The 16,199-nt window shown below is 45.3% G+C and overlaps 1 protein-coding gene across 3 annotated transcripts in view; it reads left to right on the forward strand.

Annotated features, from left to right (window-relative positions):
* The window catches only part of NOX4 (NADPH oxidase 4), a 502,226-nt gene that overhangs the window by 90,326 nt on the left and 395,701 nt on the right, over positions 1–16,199 (forward strand). For 2 of the 3 annotated variants that reach the window (XM_063951390.1, XM_063951389.1), the window contains exons 3-4: positions 3,775–3,885; positions 6,510–6,594. In XM_063951390.1, the coding sequence (XP_063807460.1) occupies positions 3,775–3,885; positions 6,510–6,594 (196 nt within the window). The remainder of the gene's footprint in view (positions 1–3,774; positions 3,886–6,509; positions 6,595–16,199) is intronic. The other variant, XM_063951391.1, reaches the window with a different exon arrangement.

Genomic DNA, 16,199 nt, shown 5'->3' on the forward strand with positions numbered 1-16,199 from the left:
GGGGATTTTCAAATTTCCTGTCTCCAATTGAATTCTCCCCTAACAATTTGATGCTTCCCAAATGTGGATACTGGGTAAAAACACTTTGCTCCTCCTACAGCGGCTGCATCAGGATTCATTCAAAACTAGTATGTCACTGTGGCGCTTTCCTAATGCTGACCTGGAAGTCTTGGCGCAGACACGAAGCATTGCTGCAGCAGATCACTTGTTCGGTGAGATGCAGTCAGACCCAGCGTGTGCTACATGCAGGCAGTGACGTTCGTTAGAAACTACAATTTGTTCTCTGAAAGCAAGTTTCATTGTGACTTCCGATATCGCCGCAGGATTAGCGTTATGAAAAATATACCCCAGAGATTTGTAATCCCAGATATGTGGCCGAAAATCAATATTATATTAACTTTTTAACGACATTATGGATTTTCTCAAACTAATATTGCAGCTGTATTAGTCGTAAGGTCCCTCTGTGGTCCTCTGGGAATTAATTAATGTGTTTGCCTACCAAGGAAACCATTTATCAAACAGTCAGATGTGTATATTGTTGTAATTCCAGGTACTTTTTTTTTTTTTTTTTTAATGGCATTGTGATGTACTATAGTCATTTGCAATCTTACTTAAATTAAATAAAACTGAATAACTCCTATCTTACTGTACTAATACAGCACTGAGTCCTACTGAGAGTGCTATATAAATATTATTATTATTTATTATTATACCTAATATTCCTAGTAACTGTCCCTGAATGTCAAGGAAATAGTAAGCTCCCAGATTCCTGGGAGAGTGGCGATCTCTCGGAGGCTGAGACCAGACAGAGAAGCAGTTGGCAGGACCAAATATGGTAATACAATTCGCGTCATCACACCGCAGCCACTGCAATGCAAAGATTTGATGTGCATCATGGTGCATGTGGAGTGACGGGATCCAGGAATAGGACCTTTTGCTCTGGTAAATCAGCCTCATAGCAACTGAGCTTGGTTAAATAACTCCCAACTGTCCCCATTTAGGTGGGACAGATCTGAGTTAAGGAACCTGTAACATCTTCCTGATTGGCTGTAGAAAGGAGGGTAATGCTTGGTACATGGGTTGGGATTGAAATGCTGGCGGTTGGGGTACCGACCGTGGCATCCTGATAATCAGAATTCCGGCAGGGTATACATAGCTTCCACCACTGGTCCACCCTCCTACCCCCACAGCCTTACCCTAACCATCCCCGGTGGTGCCTAAACCTAACCCCCCCCTCCCCCTCCCAGCAGCCTGAAAATACCCTTGCCCCGCAGCCTATGCCTAACCCTCCCTGGGGGTGCCTAAACCTAACCACCCCTCCCCGCAGCCTAATCCTAACCCCCCCCCCCTCCTCCCCGAGTCTGGGACTCCAGGTCGACAACAAAAAGGTCGACACACCTTAGGTCGGTGCCAATTGGTCGACACACCTTAGGTCGACATGGACAAAAGTACGACCTGAACAAAAGGTCGACAGGAACAAGGTCGACATGGAAAAAGGTCGACATGAGTTTTTAATGTTTTTTTGGTGTAGTTTTCTTCGTAGAATGACCGGGAACCCCAATTAGTGCACCGCGTCCCCTTGCATGGCTCGCTTCGCTCGCCATGCTTCGGGCATGGTGCCTTCGCTCCGCTCGGCACAGATTACCGTTCCAATCGTAGTCCACGTGGATCGTTCAGTATGAAAAGGTTCCAAAAAAGAAAAAAATTGTGAAAAACTCATGTCAACCTTTTTCCATGTCGACCTAAGGTGTGTCGACCAATTGGTGTCGACCTAAGGTGTGTCGACCTTTTTGTTGTCGACCTGGAGTCCGGATACTCCCCTCCCCGCAGCCTAATCCTAACACCGCAGGCTGGCAGATGTTCGTTTGGGATTCCAGCGGGTGGGAGTTCTGCCGCCGGGCCGGTGACCCTATCCAGAATGCCAATGTCAACATTCCGAGTAGTGCCGGGATTCTGACTGTTGGGATCCCGACCGTCGGGCTCTTGACCCTTGGTACACCCCTTAATGACTTTTCTCATGTTCCGACTGGATTTATGGCTTTGGGAGTGATTAAATGATCTTGAGAATGAACGATTTTGAGTGTACAGTACACACTAGTGATTTATCATTTCCAGTGCAAACGATTGTGTCCTAAGATTGGTACAACGCTGTCGTTTTTAAATGAACTTTTAACAGAAATGTCTGACAGTTGATTGGAAATTCATACACACTACGAGATGTGCGAGTATCTGCTCATCATTCTGGACAAATGTTGGGTATTATCAGGTCAGATCCAGTCATCTGATCGGACTGGTTTTGGAACGATCATCGGCCACGTATACTGTACATCAGGGCTAGTCAATCCTGGTCCTCGAGAGCTACCAACAGTTCACGTTTTCCAGATCACCTAGCAGGTGCGCAGGTGCACTCATTACTAACTGACACATTTTAAAAGATCCACAGTTGGAGCTAATTACTTAACTTGTGATTCCGTGGTCCCATGCACTACTTATCTGTGCTGAACAGTATTGATATTGGAAAGATTGCGGCAGGATGGGTTCCCCTTTCTGAATTGTCCCAGGTTTGTTGGGAGGTATAATTTTGTACAGTGTCGGACTGGGGCATGTAGGGCCCACCGGGGGAATGCAGTGGTAGGGGGCCATATTTAAAGGTGTGGCCAGTCTGTAGAGGGGGTGTGGCCTGCCACCTCATTGGTTTGAGCAACGATTAGAGAGTGCAACACCTGGGCCCAATCATAAATATATACAGTAAATTCAGCTGCTGCATGCATGATAATGTACCAGATTACTTAGCAGCAATGCACTCTAGAAAATTCACTATAGTCCAGTGTAAGGTAACATATGTATAATTAAAGTGCACAATCTGGAACATGATCCATAGAGCAGGAGGAGGGCCCCCAGGCAGTAGGGCCCACCGGTGCTTTCCCCTGTACCCCTGTGGGCCAGTCCAAGCCTGATTTTGTATCTGACATACCTCCTAGACGCCGCCCAGGACCACCCCATAAACTGGCTATACCATTCTCTGTGCATGCGTCCAAATCATGCGCAGTGCGACACAGACGCATCCGTAGAAGAAAAATAACATTGCCAGTTTTTGTGAATAATGGCCATAGCTTGTAACTCTGAATCAGGAACTAATGGTGAGCATTGCATTCACTCACTATTACTCAATATTGAAGAAAAGGGTATTTACAAGGACAAATCTATAAAATCTGCTACTGTCTCTTGAAATTAGGGACAGTTGGCAACTGCGCAATAATATTCTGCTTCACCGGCTGCAATGTTCATGGCAGTAGCATCATAACATTTTATTTATTCTCTGCGGTAGGTCCGTTATCTAGCTGTGTTCCAATGTGTCAGTTTGACAGATGTACATTCTTGGGCATAATTAAAGTCCGCTGAGTGGAGATGAAGGTTCTTTAAAAGTTTAAAAACTGGCCCTTATATCCTCTATGACTAGAGAACCGCCGTACTCGCGTAAGCATAACTTGTCTGTGTCTCCAAGATATCAATGAGCAAGAGCAAAGGTAATTTGTTCTGTCTTTACCGCTGTCTATGATTTTGTAATATCATGCTTCAAAACAGAGAATGCATTTCAGAGCCAGCAAATGCTTCGCCTAGCTACTTAGCTTCCATGCCTATATCTTTCTCACACTGCATGACGGAGACAGTGTGACGGAACATAGACATCTGTTTGAGGTTGAATTGATTTTATGTTTATTGTGTTGTTAGAGTGTTTTATCTCTTGCCCTGACGCTTGTTCTATTTGTCCAGTTAGGATTGTGCCTAAGCAGGGCTTCAGCCTCCGTACTTAACTTCAACTGCAGTTTGGTTCTGCTGCCAATGTGCCGGACGTTGCTGGCTGTCCTCCGTGGTACCAAAAAGGTGAGAACACTTTTATATCTCATTGTTCTAGATTTGGATGTAGGTGGCGTTTTAGAGCCCATTCATACAGTGCTATATACTCCATTCTTACTTCATTGTAATACTTAATCTAGAACTTTTTTTCTTTTTTTTAGCACCTAATTATTTTTTTTACCTGTGTAACACTTTTTAACATTTTTAATTATTACTTCTCACCATTGTAACACTCCTAACACATAGCTTCTGCTACTTATTTATGTATCGCTTACTAACCCTTTAACCTCTCACTAGTGTGATGCCTTGGGACGGTTGGCCTGTGCTGACTTGGGTGGGTCCCGTGCCCTGGACTTGAACCTTAGTGTCAGGGACCCACCAGATGGGGTCACCTGGTTGCAGTTGGTGGGCCCATATATTTTTGGCCAAAATGTATTCCAAGCACCTCAATTTTACTCTGCGTTAGATTGCGGAGTGTATTATAATTATTCTGATTAGCAGTGCTTAGTACTATAGAGTGTGCATCTGCATTTTCTTTTTTTACTATTCATACTATAAAGTCATAGTTGCTAACTTTTCTGAAGTTTACGGCAGAGTCTAGACAAATCACCTGCAAGTGCTGCGCATGTGCTGGGACATGTAGTGCTGTTACTCACATCCTTCAGCCGCATTCGCATCACTCAACGCTAAGTGGGCAGGGGCGTGATGCTTTCAGGTGTATTGCATCATAAAGTCTTGCCCACCTCTTCTTGTCATACTGTACCATCTCTCCTCATATCCCTATGTTGGCTCAGTGCATTGGTTACAATGGGAACAATTTTCTGTCATATCTAGGACGAAGAAAATACCGTAAACAATAATGTCACTTTGACACCATTAAATGAATGCAATAAATCATACTTACCTACTCTCCCGGAATGGCCGGGAGGCTCCAGAAAATTAGGTGGAGCTCCCGGCACACGGAAGAGTTGGCAAATCTCCCGGTTGGCAGCCGAGCTCCCGCATCCCCTGGGGAAACACTCAAGTATCCCCCGCAGCGGCAGATTGTAATCGCAGCATAGTGTAGCAGGGGCGGGGCCATGATGACGTGATCTCGTGGCCACGCCACCTGCCCCCCCCATGCCCTGTTACGCCTCACTTTGCCGTGCCACGTTCCCTGCTGAGCCCACCTGGCAGCCGGAATATGGACATCCATGCAATACAGATGGGTCCACATTTATTTTGACCTTTAATAGGATTAACTGAGACTGGCCAATCGGACTTAATCCCCTGTTGTTATGACTTAATCCCCTGCTGTATTGTTCTCTGTATTGTATTGTAGCTGAGAGCAATAGATGATGGGTTTATGTTAATAAACCAAGTTGTGCCTAGGTGCAACAAACTAGTCAAGATAACCGTGGACCCATCTGTAAATTTAGTACAAGTTGCAGAAGGTTGTGAAGCCAAAGTTTCCTGAAGGTTTTAAACACAATCAACGTCTACATACTGCAGCTTCTGCAAATTGTACTGGGATCTGATTTGTGTTACTAGAAAAATTTGCGTGGTGGCTGCATTATCTCCTGAAATACAGCCCAGAGGGCCTCCCCCCCAATCTTTGGAATCAGGCAGGCCTGTCATGAAAAGCAAATGCTTATTCTTATTAATTTACAGTGCTGTGCTCATATTCCTCTTGTATGACCCCGCCTGCTGTAGATGCGCTTCGTAATTAAGTATGAAAGAAACTATGACCTGTCAGCCTGCCAGGATTGCATACATACACAGACTGTGTAATTGTCTGATCTCCTGCAAGAGGCAATTACCAGGATACAGGGGGGCATTCCGAGATGACCGTAGCTGTGCTAAATTTAGCACAGCTACGATCACTCACACTGACATGCGGGGGGACGCCCAGCACAGGGCTATCCCGCCCCGCATGTCAGTGCCGGCCCCCCCGCAGAAGTGCAAAGGCATCGCACAGCAGCGATGCCTTTGCACTTCAAGAGTAGCTCCCAACCAGCGCAGCTTTAGCGTGCTGGCCGGGAGCAACTCATCGTTCCCCGGCCCGCAGCGGCTGCGTGTGACGTCACGCAGCCGCTGCAGCCCGCCCCCCGTTCGGCTCGGCTACGCCTGCGTTGGCCGTACCACGCCCACGAAACGGCGGCCAAACACCCACGTCCCGCCCAGCGACCGCCTCTGCCTGTCAATCAGGCAGAGGCGATCATAGCGGCCCGACGGCCTTCTGCGTCTGGCATGCACTGGCGCATGCACAGTTCTGGCCCGATCGCACCGCAGCGATAAACTGTGCGATCGGGTCGGAATGACCCCCATAGAAACATAGAATTTGATGGCAGATAAGAAGCACTTGGCCCATCTAGTCTGCCCCTTTTTTTTATCCTTTAGGTAAACTCAACCCTTTTTGAACCTTAATATGTCACTAGGAATCCCTTGGGAGAGGGAGTCTGAAATCTGCCGTCCAGTTTAGCTTTTTTGTCGAGACGGGAATGCGGGATGGTGCAGTGCATGCAATGGGATTTGTCACTTATGGAGCTTTTAAAAAATGTTTAAGTTGGGAAATTCACATGTACTGTAGTGTTGCCATGGTAACCAAGCCTAGTCTGCGTGCTTAAATGATTGTGTTTAAATTGTAATATATGCCATTTGTTTCCCCACAGGTTGTAAGTAGGAAAGCAAGAAGACTTTTGGATAAGTACAGATCATTCCACGCTGCCTGTGGCATTGCAATATGTGTCTTTTCAGGTACTTAATGCTATTGTTGATGTTATATTTTTATTACTAATAATTTACTATTATTTCTAGATCATGTTATGACAGAAACAATTGCAGTAATTGTGTATCAAAGTGCAAATGTTCCCCATTCCATAGCAAACAAATAAGATGTTGTGTTGTTGTTTTTTTGTTTTCTTTGATGGAAACCAAACCATTTTTTTATTCACACCAAAACAGGCCTGGCCAACCTGTAACGCTACAGTGTTGTGAAACTACAAGTCCTAGCATGCCCTGCCACAGTTTTGCTATTAGGGAATGCTAAAACGGTAGCAGGGCATGCTGGGATGTGTAGTTTCAAAACAGGTGGAGAGCCGCAGGTTTGCTAGGCCTGCACCAAAGCATTAATTTAAACTACTTAGCGGTAGAATAACTAAACACTGGACTTTTAAAGCTGCCCATGACCTGGTGGCTTTGGCTGACATTTCAAATGACGTTTAGTAAATTTACACCTTAGTTTCCCACTGATAAAAACACAATTTATAAATACAAGTTGGAGCACCTTCCTATAACTGCCCTTATTGGGTTGGTGTGGCTTGGCTGCTTTGGGGCATCACATTATAACACTCATTCAGCACTTAATTATTCTTTTTACTAATGGACTACTTTTTAGCATTCTAAATATTACCTCTCACCTATGTAACACTTCTTAACACATAGCTTATGCTTCTTATTTATTAACACTAAAACTGTAGCTTCTTACTAGCGTGGTACTTTGGGGCGGCTGGCCTGTGCTGACTTTGTGGGGTCCCACGCCCTGGACTTCAATTTTAATGTTAGGAACCTACAAGAAGAGGTCACCTGCACGTTGGTTGGGGGACCCATATTTTTTGGCCCAAATTTATGCCAAGCACCTTGATCTGGCTCTGTTAGATTGCAAAGTTTATTATAATTATTCTGATTAGCAGCTCTTGGTAATATAGAGCGTGCATCTGCATTTTTTTGTATGTGTGGAACTACAAGTATCAGCATGATAGCACCTCTCATTGTTTGAGATTAGGGTGTGCAGTCAAAGCCCCCCCTTCCCATGTATATTATTTGAGACCTGCAAGGAAGTATCGGGCTAAATTGCAGGTCACAAGTCACATTCAAATATATAAAAAGCTTAATATGCATTCACTTATTTAGTAAAAATATGTATTAGTAGAGTGAGAGTGAGCCTGGACTCCTTGGCCTCAATTCAATTAATGGCGATGTCTGATCACAATATGTGGCTGCGAACTTCACTGCGTAGTATGGTACCTTAACTTCTCAGATTTCCCTGCGCGCCTTTATGGGGTTACTGGATGGTCATAAAAACGATCGGAACAATATTTATTGATTTTCCCATATTGAGGCGTGAGCTGTAAGTTAGAGGTTGATGAACACTCAGTGTAATAAATCCAGATATCCCACAGGGGTGAGAAAACAAAGCTGTGAATAACCCACTTTATATTGTCCTAAGTTGTCTGTGGTCCTCTGTAAACTCAGTAAGGCTAACAAAGAAGAGAATGGCCCAAATGTATTGGGCTCCGAATGGTCCCGGAGCGATTACGGCAACCTAGCCACTAGATAAATGGGGCAATTAGTTTTAAGTCAAAAGGTTATTTTGCCTTATAGCTAATTACATTTCGGTCAATATCTGATTATGTCTGGTTATATGAGCGCTATGAAAAATAGGTATGCGGTCAGCATACCGCTTGTCGAGATCCCGGGTGTCAAAATACCGCCGCTGGGATCCCGACTAGGTCAGCAAACCGCCGCCGGTATACTGGCGAGGTAGGTGTTTCCCTCTCTATTGGTGTCCACGACACCCATAGCAGGAGAATAGAGCCGAGCCCGCAAGGGGCTTTGTTGCGCTTACCCCCCTGCCGGCATTCCACCGCTCAGGGTGCCAATGTCGGTATACTGACATTCGGCATCCCGGCTGGCGGTATAACATACCGATCCCCAAAGATAGGCTGAATTGATAGACTTAATGACTGATGCGTTTCATTGCATTAAGCAATTTCCTCAGAAGCAGTATAAACAGCGACACCAAACCTGCTTTTTATACATTGTACTGCCAATCAGAAACTGCGTTGTTTATTCAATAAGATACATGTATGGATACAAATCAGTATGGTGATAAGATACTGCCAGCTGCAAATAGTCTTTGAAAAATATACCATAAAACAATAGAAACTAAATAAAAATTCAATATTTCATCCACTCAAATACATCTGTGTCCTCATACACTGTGGCTTCAGTCGCTCCAAACAGCCCGTCTCGGTGCGGCAGGTACTGGAAGAGTTGACCGCACCGAGCGGCTTTCTCACACAAATAAAATAACTGTGACAAAACTACATCTGTATATGAAGTGCTATGATGCAGCGGCCGCAGCTTTTTCTCACCCCAAGTTCAGTTGTGCTTCATCTGCAACTTGTATGTGTGTAAAAATAATTCCTGAGTGGCAAAGTACACTTTCTGTGGATTTTTGCTGCGTGTGATGCGATGAAGACATAAAGGGGTCTATGTACTAAGCCTTGTAAAAATATGAAGTAAATGGAAATAAAGTACCAACCAATCAGCTCCTAACTGTAACATGACAATGTGGAGCTGATTGGCTGGTACTTTATCACTCCTGGGGTTTCACACCTTCTAGCGTTTTGAGGTTTGGTGAATGAGGGTGTGAGGATACGGATTCTCTGATCACTCAGGTAAACAGTTTAGTAAAGTGGCAAATGCCCTTTATTGTAGATATACACACACAGTACACTAAAACAGTAACTATTACAAGCCAGGATGGTATCTTACTTACTAAGTCCCCACAGTAGTTTAGAATTACAGTCTACCGATGTCACATGCCAGTAGTAGTTCTGTGTCCCCTGGTCTAGACTACCAGCTCACACAATACCCTTTGCCACTGATGGCACCGCAATGCCTAGTCAGTATCACCACTACAGAGGTACATCCACTCCCTCTGTCCTTCTGTGTAGATCTCACCCTCAGTGCACATCCAGTAGCCTCTTGAAACCAGCAGATCCCAACGATGCTTCTAGGCCTCAGCACACTGGCAGCACTCTCTTACCAGTAGCTTTCAGAAGCCAAACACCTCACTCCTCTCAGGCCAGGAACTTCCGTGCACTCCCTGTTTCAATAGCCTCTGTTCTCCTCAAACCTTTGTCTGTCCTACCATAAGGCGACACCTTCTGGCTCTGTATTGGGTGGGTTACATTAAAGGGGCTGACTACAGAACACTTTCAGATAGACCTACTTTAACATGTCCAGGCATGTCCTCTAGCACACAATAGATGTTAACTAAATGAACCTTAATTAATCTGATTGTGTAGCCTGGAATCCATTGTGTGGGGAAGAACTGACACCTGAGACTGGCTGTATCTCCAACAGCAAACAAACAGGTTATCAAAGCAGTCACATGGGGGGGACGACACATTATTTTACAAACTATAATACATTAACCAGTACATTCATATATATACATCTTCATATGCATTCTGTACAAAACATCAGGCTAGACATATTATTCCCTGTTAAACACAAACACATATAACAGAGGGATGATGTTTCACAATAATATGTGCTGTCCAGTTCTATTGGGAATCCAGGCAGCATGCTGTATAGGTGATAACCAAGTTCTGTCCTGTGACTGTCTCTTTACACTAACGCACTGAATCCAGAAACAGGCTGGCAAAAAGTACTCCTCATGAGCCAGCTGGGACTGCGTCTGTTACACACCTCCCCTACTTTTTCCAGCCGCTGCGATTCAGTGACAAGAGTAAGCCATTTGGGATGGGCAGAGATCACATCTGGACCGCCTGGGTCAAACAAGTGTGGGCTTACATTTCCATCTGGCGGTGCAGGGTCTGGGCTCAGCAGTTCACAGTTTTTAAGACCCCCTCCAGTATCCCAGGCACTGGGTTTAAACAGCCAGATTGATGGTGAGTAACCCCTATCATCAGAGGTGCTTCCCTCACCACCCTCCTTTTTGAATGACAACACTCCCTTTATCTTTGGTGCATCAGAGAGGAGAGTGATCTGCATCAACAAGATCTGGTCTCTGGGGTCCTCACTCTCCCTCCCCAACACTATATTCCCTGGGAACTCCACCTCCATCACCTCTGGTGCATCTGGACAGTGGTTTGCCTCCCCCTCCCCCATTTTGAGTGACGTTACTCCCTCTACTTCTGAGATATCACAGGGTAGCACAATCTGCATCACCAGGCTTGCATCAGGAAACCTGCCAGGGATAGTCAGTAGCTGGGGCCCTTCTTCTGCACTTAACCACTGGGATGAATTTGGCTGCAGGGGAGCAGCGAGTATCTGTAATTCTTCTCTACGTGCTCCCCCCTCAAAAGCCTCTACCACCTGTCTTCGGTCTGAAATGTCTTCTACACCCTCAATTGATAATTGCTGGGCCTCCCCTAGCATAGTAAACTGGACAGCTGGTTCAGGTGCCACTGGCAGACTAGACCTCACCTGCAGCGGTGAGTCCTCGGCCCTTATCAGCTCCTTGGTACCCTTGACACCAACATCTTCTTGGAACTGGCATTCAGTCACCATTTCTTCATTTTCCACCTCTGAAAATGGGAAGGCATAGTGCATCTCCTCCAGGGGTATCTGAATGACAGACCCCACTTCCTTGTCATTTTCAGTAGCCTCCCCCAGTATAACACATGGGACAGCTAAAAGCCCAGCAAATACAAAACTCATAATTTCCTCTGAATTTCCTGGTATAGGGTAGTGCAGGGTAGCATTCACTGCACTTACCTGCTCCGTATGACCCAGACACCACTGTCTCCTGGGGTAGTCCAGCACGACCTGCTCCCTGGTCTGTTCACGCCATCTCAGTGTGGATTCCATCAGCCGACTGCTCGAGCTATCCATCCTCTGACCCAGTCGCTGGCTCTGCGAATCTCCTCTGTATGAAATGTCAGACGCCATGTTGCATCGCTGGCACCTGCCCTGGGGCTCATCCTGCTGGGACAGGGCAGTCTGTAGAACGGTGGCTGCTGGTGCAAGAGTTCGCACTGTAGGACTGTTGTCTGGTAATTCCAGCACCTCCTTTATTACCCGCATCCGATCCTCGGGTGTTGCGCCATCTCCCAGTGCTTCTAGACGGGCCTGTAATACCTCCGGTGTCTTTTCAAACTTTTCTCCAACCTTCCCCTCTCTAAGGGCTTTCAGACGGGGTTGTACTAACCCTCGGGATCCCACCTCCGATCCTCCGCTCTGCCTGCGGTTACTGGCATCGAATGTCCCGGCTGTAGGTCTCAACCACTCCATCACTTGTTCCTCCTCATCTGACTCCTCAGAGTCGTCCTCCTCATCACAAGGGTGTTCTTGATCCCATTTCAGCAATTTCGCAATTAATGATTCCTTTACATCTGTTGCGGTCACCTTAATACCTCGTGCTCGACAGACCATATGCAGGAATCTCTTGTTGATGTTTTTGTACACCTCTGTTTCTGCCTCCATACTGCTGACTTTCCAAACGTACTAACAACTTTTCAGCAAGATACCTGGCTACTGTGTGCCAAACTGTTTACAAGGCTCTTAGGTGCCCTCCGCTGACACCTCTCGCAGCCTTACCCAGGGTAAACTGGGACTGAGTGACCCCACTGCTTGCCACCAATTGTGAGGATACGGATTCTCTGATCACTCAGGTAAACAGTTTAGTAAAGTGGCAAATGCCCTTTATTGTAGATATATACACACACACAGTACACTAAAACAGTAACTATTACAAGCCAGGATGGTATCTTACTTACTAAGTCCCCACAGTAGTTTAGAATTACAGTCTACCGATGTCACATGCCAGTAGTAGTTCTGTGTCCCCTGGTCTAGACTACCAGCTCACACAATACCCTTTGCCACTGATGGCACCGCAATGCCTAGTCAGTGTCACCACTACAGAGGTACATCCACTCTCTCTATCCTTCTGTGTAGATCTCACCCTCAGTGCACATCCAGTAGCCTCTTGAAACCAGCAGATCCCAACGATGCTTCTAGGCCTCAGCACACTGGCAGCACTCTCTTACCAGTAGCTTTCAGAAGCCAAACACCTCACTCCTCTCAGGCCAGGAACTTCCGTGCACTCCCTGTTTCAATAGCCTCTGTTCTCCTCAAACCTTTGTCTGTCCTACCATAAGGCGACACCTTCTGGCTCTGTATTGGGTGGGTTACATTAAAGGGGCTGACTACAGAACACTTTCAGATACACCTACTTTAACATGTCCAGGCATGTCCTCTAGCACACAATAGATGTTAACTAAATGAACCTTAATTAATCTGATTGTGTAGCCTGGAATCCATTGTGTGGGGAAGAACTGACACCTGAGACTGGCTGTATCTCCAACAGCAAACAAACAGGTTATCAAAGCAGTCACATGGGGGGGACGACACATTATTTTACAAACTATAATACATTAACCAGTACATTCATATATATACATCTTCATATGCATTCTGTACAAAACATCAGGCTAGACATATTATTCCCTGTTAAACACAAACACATATAACAGAGGGATGATGTTTCACAATAATATGTGATGTCCAGTTCTATTGGGAATCCAGGCAGCATGCTGTATAGGTGATAACCAAGTTCTGTCCTGTGACTGTCTCTTTACACTAACGCACTGAATCCAGAAACAGGCTGGCAAAAAGTACTCCTCATGAGCCAGCTGGGACTGCGTCTGTTACAGAGGGCACATATTTAAAGATATAAATAATCTTTTATGAATAATTGGTTCATGAATTGGTCTCATCCAAAATGTCATAACAAATAATAATATCAACACAATTTACTTCATGTAATATTTCTTCTAAATTTCTCAATAAGAAACTTTTGACCTAGGGGAACATGTGTAAAATTTTTTGATTTTCTAGGGCTCCGTGATTCAAAAAAGTTAAGAACCACTGTTATAGTCTATTACAGGGGTAGGGAACCTGTGTCATTCCAGCTGCTGTGGAACTACACCTCCCAGCATGCCTGATGCAGTTTTGATATAAGGGAATGCTAAGACTGTGGCAGGGCATGCTGGAATTTTAAAGTTCCACAACAGCTGGGTTTCCACATGTTGCTGCTACGCCTGGTCTGCTCTTTGTATAAGGGGGAGATGTACTAAGCATTGGAGAGTGATAAAGTGGAGTGAGATAAAGTACCAGCCAATCAGCTCCTAACTGCCATGTTACAGGCTGTGTTTGAATTATGGCAGTTAGGAGCATATTGCTTGGCACTTTATCTCTCCACTTTATCACTCTCCAAAGCTTAGTACATCTGCCCCAAGTATGAAATAAAAAGAAGAACATCTCTTTACATAGATATGAGCGAGCACAATTGTTATTTTCCATCTCCGTGCAGTTGACTAAAATGGTACTAAATTAATTAATTACTGTATCTTGCTCTTAGGGAACATCGTTAATATATAAGGGAAAAATTTAAAGTGATGAAAATAAATCTTAAAAATGAAGAGATCAAAACTAATGAATGCTTCAAGATAGAATCACTGAAATTATCTGGAAATAAGGTGGTTAAGCTAAAAAGTGCACTCGGTCTTCCTTTCATGTATTCTGCCCTTCGTTATAATAACCTAAGGGGTCTATTCATCGTTGGAGAAGCGTGGGTGGTGGGAATTATCATTTTGCATTGCTGCAGATAGCATTGACACAATGTATGACCACCACTGTATGACCACCACTGCCGGGGCAGCTCTGTGAGTCCTTACAACAATTCGCTCCTCCTCTGTGACAGTTATTTTCCTCCTCTGTGACAGTTATTTTCCTCCTCTGTGACAGTTATTTTCCTCCTCTGTGACAGTTATTTTCCTCCTCTGTGACAGTTATTTTCCACCTCTGTGACAGTTATTTTCCTTGCGCCAGCAGCCTAGCGCTGAGTCTAAAGATGGAAGTATGTATTCCCTTCTTTGCTAAGCTGTTGAGCTTGTGTGCTGAAGAAGGCCCATGTTCTTAGCGATGTGATTCAGCAAAGCCTCACTGGCACCACCATGCCCCATGTAAATGGTAACACCTTCCTGAGATAATGTTACTTTGCGGTGAAAAGCTTTGTTTTTCATTGCATGTTAAATTGAGTCATTTTGCCACCTACATAGAGGTCTATGGGGATGGCAATAAGCTCTGCTAACTATGGGGGTGATTCAGACCTGATCGTTGGGCTGCTAATTTTGCTGTCCTGCAATCATATAGTTGCTGCCTCCAGGGGGAGTGTAAATTCGCCGTGCAAGTGTGCGATCCTATGTGTACGCCGAGCTGCTAAAATCCACTTTGTGCAGTCTGTGCACAGCCCAGGACTTACTCCTACAGTGCGATGAGAACAGGCTGATCGGGGCCGGAGCTGACGTCGCACACCCTCCCTGAAAACGATTGGGAATTGCGTTTTCCTGGACACTCCCAGTAAACGGCCAGTTACCACCCACAAACAGCCTCTTCCTGTCAATCACCTTGCGATCGGATTTTTCGCACTATCCTGTCGCTGACCGACGGTGCCCTTTGTTGCTGTTCGACGCGCGTGCGCATTGTGGTGCATATACGTATGCATTATTAGTACCTGATCACCCGCTGTGCGAAAACGCATAGCAGCGATCCGGTATGAATCAGGCCCCAGGGTAATGTTGGTTGCTGTGGGTAACTACTCCACTTTATGGGCTAAATGCGTCATCGCTTGGAGAGTGATAAAATGAAATGAGAAAAAGTCACAGCCTATCAGCTCCCAACTGTCATATTACAGGCTGCATTTGAAAAATGACAGTTAGGAGCTGTTTGGTACTTTTTCTCTCTCAATTTTATCTCTCTCCAAGTGATGTCACATCTAGCCCTCAATCTCTCCAAGGTTTGATGCATCTACCCCTGCGTGAGTGGAAATTATGGTAGAAATTTATCAAAACTTGATAAGAGATAATGTGTAGCGAGAGAAAGTACCAGCCAATCAGCTTCTAACTGCCATGTTACAGGCTGTGTTTGAAAAATGAACGTTAGGAGCTGATTGGTTACTGCTTTATCTCTCTCCTTTTTATCTCTCTTAAAGCTTTGATAAATCTCCCCCCTAAGTACTCGTGAAGGGGTGATGTACGGATGTGTTCTCATACCCCTAGCCTCAATAAGCCGCAAGTGAGCTGCGCCGAGAATGTACTGATTAACTTGACATGCGACACTTGTACATCTGTGTGTGTCTGCGAGCGATATGCATCCCGCCTCTCATCGCATGCATACAGTATCTGCGTTTACTAACACCGTAAGCAGGAAGATTTTGCCAGGACCGCTCTCCCAATAAGAGCTGTCCTTTGTGGTGTGGGGACTTCCAGGTTTATAACCCGGGAGTCTTTACTGCCCATTTGTCGACTGACACATGCGTCGCGGGGGTGATTGGATTCCTCTATGGGGAAATGCAAATAAAGCCCATAGGCATCTATTGGGTAACACCATTGGGTTCAAGCTCTGGAATGTATCGCATTCTAGAGCTTGGTGCATAGGTAGTAAGCAGACAATCCTCAGAAAACAGCATTTTCATAGTAGCCGTTCATATACAGGTTCATGACTCAGTGAAAAGAGTGGAGAAGTGAGCCAGTGGAGAAGTTGCC

The sequence above is a fragment of the Pseudophryne corroboree genome, chromosome 2, assembly GCF_028390025.1.
Source record: "Pseudophryne corroboree isolate aPseCor3 chromosome 2, aPseCor3.hap2, whole genome shotgun sequence".
Classification (NCBI taxonomy): domain Eukaryota; kingdom Metazoa; phylum Chordata; class Amphibia; order Anura; family Myobatrachidae; genus Pseudophryne; species Pseudophryne corroboree.